Genomic DNA, 11,298 nt, shown 5'->3' with positions numbered 1-11,298 from the left:
CTAACTATTTATTTACAATGATATTTTGATGACAATTTATTAATATTATTTGGCTCATTCAGGTCACATATGTGTGCGTTTGTTTTTTCACATTATAATTACTGTATTGAGGTTTTGTTCTGGTACTTTAATCAGCAGCGTCTTTTTTTTTTTGTTGCATTCTGCATGTTTCTTGAATGGCTCCGAAGCCGGAACAGACAGGGACAATCTGCAGGACGGGTCTATACTTCAGTGTTACTATAATTCCATTTATGTTTCATGTTATTAGCAAATTTAAAACCAAAAGCCGGTTCGCCAAATACGCAATCGGTCCTTCTAAGATGGGAGGAGACGCCGTGCGTGAAGTTTTTCATAGAAGGGAAGGGCGACTTCAACCATCTCTTTTACGACCTGAGGCACCTCCTCTTGACTAATGGTTGTCTGGCAACTGCTGCGAATGAAGGAGTGGCTATTCACCATTGTGGCAATAAAGGGGGAGTAATCTCCTGCTTCTGTTATAGCCTTCCGCAGGATCCAATTTTTGGGTATGCCTGGCTCCCAGGTCAGGATAGATTCAGAGAATGGCAGCCCCAAAGCGCGGCAGTACTTCTCCACCATGACTTTGGGCTGTCTCTGGATGTCGTCAGCGTCCACGATCACCAGTGGTTGCCTGAGGTCTCTTTCGACGTAATCTGCAAGCTCTGCAAGCTCCCCGTAGCCGAACCCCTTCTGTGGTAACCAGCCCTGGAAGTCAACTTCGCTCTCTCCAAATGTCTTTTTCAACAAGCGGTAAAATGACATGAAGCTCTTCAGTGGATGGCGGATGAGGAAAGAATGACGGTAACCGTTGGGGACAAACTGCAGCCTTTCCGTGACGGCATAAGCTAGGTCTTTAACAAAAACCAAGCTGTGGCCTTCAAAGTCGCCCTCCAGCTTCTGTTTAACCCAGGCATGCTTGTAGTCCGGCTCTTTTGGGACCACGCCTGGGGGCAACAGACGTCCCTGGGGACCATAATGCTCTGCCGTGCTAAACGGTTCCAGCCAGGCCAAAGCGCCCTCTGTCATCGACAGACATTTCATGAAGACGGTTGAGAGACAACGAGAAGTTGACCAGCAGAAAATGCGATGCTGCTGCGATGTCAGATCTGCCATGTTAAACGGTTAAAGGTGGCGATTCAGTCAAAGATGATCAAAGATCTGTGAGTGGAAAAAAGATGCTCTAATTAGTCTATTTGCAATAGAAAACAATGCTTTTCCTCATCTCTACTGGTTAAAGAAAAAAATTGTCATAAAATTGCTATCCGATTTGTAAGTGTGACGTCACTTTTAAATTACACCCCCTGCACAAAGAGCAACATGGAACCGGAAGTTAACGCTAAACTTTAGTGTTCGTCCATGGTCCAAATAGCCTGTTTTTTATACTACGCATGCGCACGCAAAGGACAGTGGGTAAAATTGTGGTAATAAAAAACCAGCTGATTTATGTTCATCACACGTAAAGTTGCCGGCGAGTCTGGTTTGAATAAATATGTAATGCCATAAAAATCGGCCTCTTTTCAACTTTAAAACCATGAACCTCCCCTCTATTGAAATACTCAACGATAAATTGTGGAGTGACATCCAAGGTTTATCTGTAAGTACACTGAAGGAGAAGGGATTTTTTACCGTTCCGCTCCAACGCACTATTTTCAATTTGTAACCCCCCCAGGCTCCCTCGCGCCCATTTTGCCTGTCGGCTGTCTCGCGCCCTTTAGCGTTATTGGCCAGCTGGCCCCTCAACCTCCTCAGAAATAAAATGTTTTAACTAGAATCTTCTCGATCCAGATTTATTCCCTGTCAGCCTGTTGCCTCTCTTGCACCCTTTATCCCTTTTGGCTCCCCTCGCTCTAAGCCTCGATGGTATTCTACTCTAGCGCGCTATTCGCTTTGCACCCTCTGGGATTCCACTCGCACCATTTAGCATAATTGTCTCGACCCGGAAGGCTTTATTGCTTTTGCGGCGATTAAAAAAATTAAAACATAAACTATACTTATAAATAATTCGTTACAGATATGGCCGAACAACTTTTTTTTATAACGCTTAATTTAAAAAGGGATGGCAGAAGGCGGGTTTGACCCAGAAAATATTCCCCTTGATGACGTGAACCAAGAACAAGAACTAGAACCAGAAAATGCAGAACGGGACAATAACTTTGACATTCCTATAACAAAAGGAGAAATAAGTTTAAATAAGCCAATAAGGGAGTAAGAAAGAAGAAATATTTTTTATAAATAACTGCAACGTGAAAGAATTTTACGATCACTTTATGAAATAAAATCTATCACTTCCCAATGATGAAAATTTTGTATACGACGAAATCAAAGGACTACGCTATAAAACCCAATAAAGGGAAACACTTACTTGTTAATAAAAGAAATCCTAAAATGTTTATACCGCTAGATCAAATTGCAAAACATGCGTTAGAAACTGGTTATCCTAAAGATAACATTGCTGTATTTATCAGATTAGAATTGGGCTTTAAAAACCACAGGCTAGAGATTAAAAGTGCGGCACAAAGTTTACGTGAGATACAACCCGAAAACATCTCGTTACAAGAACTTCCCCAAGCCACCGATCAAGTTAGCGAGATTTTGGAAGACCTCACTCAAAACGAAGAGGTCCAAACCGAAAGGGCTAAACCACAGAGAAGCATTAAAAACAATAAATAAGGCTCTTACATTAAACCTGGCTAAAAATTACTGAGTTAGAAACTCAGATATCACAACTCGAAAACGAACCTTGCACGTCACAAACAGAAGGTACTTTTTTAAGATTTAAAAGATCAGCTAGAAGCGGCCTAAGCCCTAAAAGACATCTTTAATAGTCGCTTAAGAAGTCAAATCACTAAAATTAAAGCTTGTTTGATTATGTTTTAAACTCAGATAAGACTTTTGGAGAAAAAAATCAGAATCATTTTTTAGAGAACAAGGTGTATCAAGGTGTATCATTAGCGTGTTAACAGCCCTCGGCCTGGAAATCAGTACCACCGTAAGCTCTATCATTGCTGCTGTCAGAGGGGATGGGGCTCCGTCTCCCGCTCCTGAACCGGTTCTTTCTAAACCCATGAGGCCGTAGTGCCTGGTACTGTAGCCAGTACTTGTGAGGCAATGGGACAGCCGGCCTTGATTGAACCTGCCAATGGTGGAGGCGAATTGGCTCAGCGAGGGTTAGCTCTCGGCAAAGGATCTACAGCTCACTGAAAGGATTCACGTTTATTTTTTCTGTAACGTTCGGAACTAGCCTACCTTTTTGGCAGGCTTAACAACTTGGAAACTTCTCGCCCCAACTGCAATTTCAGATTTACGTCTGTCACCATTCTTGTAACTTAATTCGAGTCCCAGTGTAATTTAAAACTTACGCCCGGAGTGGAGTTGAAAAAAATCCAAACCAATCAACGTCGTAAAACCCCGGAGGACTAACAATGCTAACACACTCTCCAGCCTGCAAGAACTCACCAGGGGTACCCTCAGCCGGTGTGTGTAAACGTTGCGTGATTTAACTACATGTATTAAAACCCGTTACTAAAATAGCATTCCCGGGTTATGTTTGAGCGCTTCTAATTATTTTCGTTCTTTCGTCGGGGTTTGTCTTCTATAAACCCTTAAACTTTAACGCAATGCGGCGAGCTTCCAAAGTAATATCTTCTTTTTCTTTAGTCAAAAGCATCATGTCATTGATCATGTTTGCTGCTGCTCTGTAAGTCTTTCGATTTTTCTCTCAGAATTTGTTTTTGCGCGTCGAAGTTATTTAGTTTTTGTTGAATGGTATCGCTAAATTCTTCCAGATTTCCTACCTCGTTTAATTCTTTAATAGGTATTATAAATCTAACCGAATGTAAAATACTCTCATCGAGGGCTTTTTTTATGGGTGGATCATGGTGGTCTTTGGTTTCATCGGTGGGTCTGCCGTTAAAGTGAGTTTGCGGATGATCTCGAAGAAAAATGTAATAAAGGCATTAAAGTCAACAGAGCCTGAATACAGTTTTGCCTAAACATGCTGATATTATTTTGAGGGACTGTTTCAGCTAAATGACGGAGAGGAAAATAACTAAAAGATAGCAACTATTAGAGACAAATGGCCCCAAAAGAAATGAGTACATGTAATGCCTCTGATATGAAATTTAATAGACTTCCAGGTAATCAACTTTGTTGTAATTCTTAAAATCAGTATAATTGTAAAAAATCAATGATGAAAAAGAGAAATAAAAACAGTACTGAAACCATTATGAAGTCCACTGAATTTGTTTTGTGTTCTTACTAACTGGTATGACTATTGAATAGTAATTCTCGGGTCGGACACTGGCCGGGAACTTCTGCACAACATTTCATAGCACAACGGATAAGTTTATCCCATTGCTACGTGTTAAAAATCCCCAACTCACGTCATGCCGCCCCTGAAAATTCATAATTTTTATATTATGATGTACTTCACATTCAAGGATAAAGAAATTCAGCCAGGGCCAGCAAAACCTTCTTGTATCGATCAGATTATTTCCGTAACCATAGTAAGCCGAACGCAAGACCGTCTGCATGTGCACGCCCTCTCTCGTTTAGTGCCCAAGGATTAAGCCGTCAGACCAACGTCCCATCCACCACACGGCGCCACCTACAGTCCATTGTCTAAGGATTATCTCGGATCGATGCTCACTTGCGGACCTCATGGTGGGCCAGTCAGTATTTTTCCATGACATCACACAACATGACTCATCGTCTATTTCTTATCATTATGTTTCATCCTGTTGTGCCAAAATTTCATAAAAAAGGTCAATGTGTACTGAATTTTTACCCTACGTACATTTCTTCCATATACATGTTCATCCCATACCAAGGTCACACTAGACTTTCTGACTCTATGGGTCCAGTCCACTAATTCAAGCCCCATTGAAAACAGTGTAAAATCAGCACCGTTCAGGGCCCAATAGCATGCACGCCAACATCCCTCAGATTTCTGAAACACAAATGAAATTCTTGACTGGTCGCTTATCTTTCAATTTCTTTTCTTTAGGTAACCAATTACTTTTTAATTATTCCCACCAAACAAAATCACCCCCCAAAAAGTGATTTTTCCCAAGTCTGATTGCAGCCATTTTTCAAGTGGCAACCCTCAACTTTCTCGGGCACTTAGGACCATTTTTCAACCGTAGTTTTTAGCCCTTCTGCTCTCATATGAAAGCTCAAATACCCAGGTAGTTGATCCTGGCAACGATTTACACAATCTCACCATTTTGGGGGCCAAACAATCTCCTTTTTCAAAAGATACTGTGGGGGCACTTTTAATGCTAATGAGCTGGTCAAAAATTCTCACTTGAATTAGTGGTCTGCACCCCTATGCTATTCCTTTACATCCCTGGGTCATCTTGTGCCATAATTGTTAACCCAAGTTCATTCCTATTCATATTGTGGCGGGACGACTGACACCTTTTGTGGCGGACCAGCAGACTCTCCTGATTGGAGATGGAATCGACCTGGCCTAACCCTACAGATGTATTTATTTAACCTTACGCAAGAATGAGAGACTATCCAAACGCAAGGGGGATATAGATCAGTTAACGAACGGTGGACTATGCCTCCAATAGGGGCTGTTCGTTTGGTGGGAGTTTACCACGGCTCTGTGATTAAGTAATTGATTCTAATGTCAATAAAGGTTACAGTAAATGTCAATAGAAATGACACAGACTAGACTAAATCTCTCGGTGACCAGTGATTTCAAAGGCAATTATATGATTGGTTCGTCATTGTCAGTGCTTCAGTTATCCTTTATACACAAAAGCAATTAATTATGTACAAAATGACCTTCACGGGTAGGTAGTCCTCACTGGTCAACTGCACCACAAACGTGACTAGTTAAGAAACTTATCCTCAACATACACCAGGGTAACCCTCAATGACCAGGTAACCCTCAAGTCAATATAGGTGACCCTGAAGTTAGCAGGTAACTCGCGTAATTATACAACACAACGGTAGACTTATACAACAATAATCTCTACTGCCTTACCAAGCAACACAGTTCCCAAACTGCAACAAGGTTCGAGGTGACTTAGGTAACCCTCACCCACTTCAAGTTTTTATGAAATAACAAAGCGTCAATCAATTAAGAAGGCAATTATAATAGTCCTCAACGGACTCTAACGGAAACCTGCACCCAGTAAACCTCAACGAGGAAAGCAAGCTCTCAGACGAGGACTGCAATCAACCGTCGCTATGCCAACAAGTATGGAACAACGGCACGCAATCCCTCCAGTCTAGCTTCGCTAATTCCCCAATTAACTGGTTCACACGGGTTCCCTAATCCAACACTTCGTAAATAAACGGGACCTTCTAACAAGTCTTCGATAAGATCTGAAATAATCGGCAGCTCCCGCAACTGAGTAAAAGCACTACACTAACCGATCGCACCAGGCACGCTTGAGGTAGATCAAGCCCCCAACTACCAGCGGTCGTACGTCATTTTTGGAACTCTCAAGGCTCAGTCGACGACACTACGCAGAACTCTTATCAGCACGCAGCTGTAACGGGGGAAATGGCACTATGGGGACCTCGCAAAAAAAACCTATAACTAAACCAAGGATCTTTGAGGGAAGGGTCGCAGGAAACTGAATTAATAGGGACTCAGACACCAATATTTGACTTTCAAAAAAGGACACAAAAGAATTTATTCATGAAAAAGTACTAAAAAATGCAAAAACCAAAAGGACTAAAAAGAAAAACCAGCACAGTGTGTCAAAATAGATCTAATGAGGAGAGTTTGGCTTTCGATCACTGACTCATAGAAGTAGACAGAAACTTGACTAGAGCAAAAACAAACAGTGATAGTGTCTCTGCTGGTCTGCTCTTCAAACTAAGTGGTCAGATCATAGGGGTCAAGTTATGTGGGAAGAAGCAAGGGCCAAAGTAAATAAACAGGGGGCGCACTAAGAGAAAAATACAGGGGAACTCTAAACAAAAACCGTATTTTTAGAGAGGAACTACTATGAAAAGACGCGTACAAAAAGTGTAACAAATTTCTAGCTCTGCCACGCTGCCATCTTACAAAGTCTAGGCAACACACGTAGCCAGCGCTCCAGACCTAAGGTAACGTGCGCTTCTGATTGGTTGCCGCGTGCATGTTTATACAATCATAATGTAATTATTCCATAAGGTCAATCAACCTCACATAATATTCAATACAAGAGCACACATGTTACTCTACCTGAACTTGCAACCACGCTCAAAACAAACTTACCTGAGGCTTACCTTATAATCCTCACACACCATAATTAGCATAAGTTATGCACTGTTGAAGTAGAATAAATATGCGAACTTCCAAAACTTTATAAAATGCTCTATAAAACCTTTCAGAAATAACTTACATAGAAAATTTAAGTCTACAACTCTAAGATAATTTATGACGAATCATCAATTTACAATCGAAGACAATCAATAAAAATTATGGATATCAAACAAATATTTAGCTTTATTAATTCTTATAACTAGAATCGACATTTATAGAAACACTACTCATTAGGCTTGAAGGTAGTAGCTGCTGGCGTACATGGTCTTCTTTAGCCGGCTGCAGGCGACGCTCCGTCCTAGTACGTCGCCTGCAGATTTTCTCCTCCAGGATTGCTGTCTTTCTGCACCTCTCCGGTGGCTCATCGTTCCCGAACTCCATGATCCAAGTGTTGCCACTGTCACTCTTGGGCAGTGGCTCCAGCAAGTCCACAGCCACTCTTTCCTGCAGTGGGCTCACCCACCAAATAATGCTGGAGGGGGGAAATTCTCCTCTTCGCAGGAGATCTTTCCTCGCACACAGATCACAGCTCCTTATGAACGACCTCACATCCGCAGTCATCCCCGGCCAATAGTACCGCAACTTGGTCTTGACCAAGATTTTCCCGACCCCAAGGTGACCGCTAGTCTGACCTCCATGTAGCTCCTGCAGTACAGCCTTTCTCAATTTCTCAGGCAGTAGCAGTCACCACCTAATCGACTTTCCATCGACTTTCCAACTTCGGTACAGGACACGATTATGAGGACCATAGAGTCTTGTGCACTGATGAGGCGGCCTATACAGTCTGCCAGTCTGGGCGGCTGTCCGATTGCTCTTTAGCCCTCACAATCCGACTAATACTTAGATCGTCAAGTTGTGCCCCCTTACTTCATCCCTAGACCAGTGTGGTTCGGCAAAGATACCCCTCACGTCCACCTCATGAACTGGAAAGTCAGAGTCAACCTCACGGCGACTCTCCTCCTCAGACACAACCGTTGGTTTTCCAGCAACATCCGTTGCCCCCTCCTTTATCAGACCTTCAGCAACCTTCCGACCATACAGATACAGATAGTTCCTCTCTGCCTTGCTGAGCTTACGGCTCGCAAAGGCGAGAACCTTCTCCTGACCTCATGGACCTGAGACAAAATTGCCCCTAGTCCATCCCCACTCGCATCTGTGTCCAAGATGTAGTCCGAGTCAGGCATGGGACATGCCAACACAGGTGCAGTCAGCAACCTCTTTTTCAACTCTTCAAACACCTCTTGGCAGTCCAGTGAAACTCCCTTGAGTTTTCAGTCAGCGCATGCAGAGGTGACGCCACTTCGGCAAATCCTCTGATAAACTTCTGATAATAAGAAGCAAGGCCTAGAAACCCTTAAACTTCTCGGACACACTTAGGTGTGGATCACTAAGCCACTGCCCGAACCTTTTTCAGGGTCGGTAGCCACACTTTCGGACGACACTACATGGCCCAAATAGGTCACAGAGCGCTGGAACAAGAAGCACTTAACAGGCTTCAACTTCAATCCAGCTTTTCGGAGTCTAGAGAGAACGACTCGAAGCCGCTCAATCCACTCTCTCTCAGTCCTGTAATAAACAATGACATCATCCAGGTAAAATAATGAGCAGTATTCCCACTGGAGACCCGCCATCACCTTCTCCATCAACCTCTCGAACTTCGCAGGGTTGTTACAAAGAGCAGAGGGTATGCAACGCTACCTGTACAACCCGTTCCGCACCACAAAGGTTGATTTCTGGCTTGCGTCCTCGTCGAGGGCGACCTGCCAATATCCCAACGCTAAATCAAGCGTCAAGAACCACTTGGCACCTGCCAACGCATCTAGCGTCTTATCGATACTAGGGACAGGGTAAGCATCGTTTATTGTTTACCCTATTCAACCCTTTCTAATCGACACAAACTCTCCGGGTCCCATCCTTCTTCCGGACCAACACCACGTTCGCGGCCCAGGGACTGTGAAATGGTTCTATAATGCCCCTCTTCTGCAAATCTTCCATCTGCCTCATTATTTCCTGTTAGTTACACATCGGATGACGCCTTGGCCGCTCCTTGATAGGCCTTGCGTCGCCAGTATTGGTCTGGTGTTTGACCACATCAGTCCGCCGTATATACTCATTACCACGGGAAAATACGTCCTGGTATTCAATCAATCAAGACTTCACCTCCTCATGATACCCCTCACTAACGTTGACCTTACACCGGTCGTACAGATCATGCAGGTGACCCAGCAGGTCTTCATACCCGTCACTCTCATGGTTCTCACCATGCAGGACTATGGAGTCAGCCTCAACTGCGGCAATTGTACCTACAGTTGTCCCCTCATGGACAACGCGTCTCTCCTCATTTGGATTGAATATCCGCAGTGGAAGAGACTTGGCATTGGGCTCCACCAGCGACCGGGCTAAAACTAAACACCAGTGACAACTCCTACAATGGTCAACCTTCAGACTAGTTCCCGATAAAAGACCCAAACGATACTTTAAAACACATAAAAACGATAAAATAACTAGCTTCAATTTTTGGAGAGAAACAACAAGAGATAAATCATTAACAATAAAGGCGCTGGAGTTTTGATCGAGTTAAAAATCCCATAGGGCGCGTAGCAAAATCCCATGGAGTTTTTTTAACTCTTTTTTTCTCCGTCTGCCAGAACATATATAAAAAAATTAATGAACAACGCAGAGTGGCTCGTGATTCGAGAACCAGACCCGTGGGTCTGCGCTACGCAATTCCTGCATAAAAACTGTAATGAGTCCCCTCGTTTACCGTTTTCACAGTTTTTACGATCCACAAGTCTTCCATTTCTTGTTTTATCAATGGAGAGAATTTTTAATATAATATCAGGCACAAACTTATGCGATTCCACTTACCTTGCTCCAGCACCAGTTTTCACAACGGTAGGACACGGTCAAATATCGCAGAGCGCTCAACGGGAATCGCTGCATGAATGAAGCAATGTCTCGCTTGGTCAGAGGCAGAGCCGTTTTTATTTTTTTGTTTTTGTTTTTGTTTTTTTGCTGGTTGCTGGATCGAGACAATTATGCTAAATGGTGCGAGTGGAATCCCAGAGGGTGCGAAGCGAATAGCGCGTTAGAGTAGATTACCATCGAGTTTTAGAGCGAGGGGAGCCAAAAGGGATAAAGGGTGCAAGAGAGGCAACAGGCTGACAGGGAATAAATCTGGATCGAGAAGATTCTAATTTAAACATTTTATTTCTGAGGAGGTTGAGGGGCCTGCTGGCCAATAACGCTAAAGGGCGCGACGGGTGTGACGTGCAAGGTTCGTTTTCGAGTTGTGATATCTGAGTTTCTAACTCAGTAATTTTAGCCAGGTTTAATGTAAGAGCCTTATTTATTGTTTTTAATGCTTCTCTGTGGTTTAGCCCTTTCGGTTTGGACCTCTTCGTTTTGAGTGAGGTCTTCCAAAATCTCGCTAACTTGATCGGTGGCTTGGGGAAGTTCTTGTAACGAGATGTTTTCGGGTTGTATCTCACGTAAACTTTGTGCCGCGCTTTTAATCTCTAGCCTGTGGTTTTTAAAGCCCAATTCTAATCTGATAAATACAGCAATGTTATCTTTAGGATAACCAGTTTCTAACGCATGTTTTGCAATTTGATCTAGCGGTATAAACATTTTAGGATTTCTTTTATCAACAAGTAAGTGTTTCCCGTATTGGGTTTTATAGCGTAGTCCTTTGATTTCGTCGTATACAAAATTTTCATCATTGGGAAGTGATAGATTTTATTTCATAAAGTGATCGTAAAATTCTTTCACGTTGCAGTTATTTATAAAAAATATTTCTTCTTTCTTACTCCCTTATTGGCCTATTTAAACTTATTTCTCCTTTTGTTATAGGAATGTCAAAGTTATTGTCCCGTTCTGCATTTTCTGGTTCTAGTTCTTGTTCTTGGTTCACGTCATCAAGGGGAATATTTTCTGGGTCAAACCCGCCTTCTGCCATCCCTTTTTAAATTAAGCGTTATAAAAAAAGTTGTTCGGCCATATCTGTAGCG

General features: G+C 42.8%; 1 protein-coding gene across 1 annotated transcript; it reads right to left on the bottom strand.

Moving 5' to 3' along the window:
* Positions 1-315: 315 nt before the first annotated feature.
* Positions 316-1,131, bottom strand: LOC110975877 (uncharacterized). The gene has a single exon (XM_022228728.2). It carries the CDS (start codon positions 1,129-1,131, stop codon positions 316-318), a length of 816 nt encoding a protein of 271 aa, XP_022084420.2.
* Between the last annotated feature and the right edge of the window lie 10,167 nt (positions 1,132-11,298).

The sequence above is a fragment of the Acanthaster planci genome, linkage group LG02, assembly GCF_054643075.1.
Source record: "Acanthaster planci isolate LZ-2023a linkage group LG02, COTS_SCS, whole genome shotgun sequence".
Lineage (NCBI taxonomy): Eukaryota > Metazoa > Echinodermata > Asteroidea > Valvatida > Acanthasteridae > Acanthaster > Acanthaster planci.
This window is presented reverse-complemented; position numbering and strand designations above follow the sequence as displayed.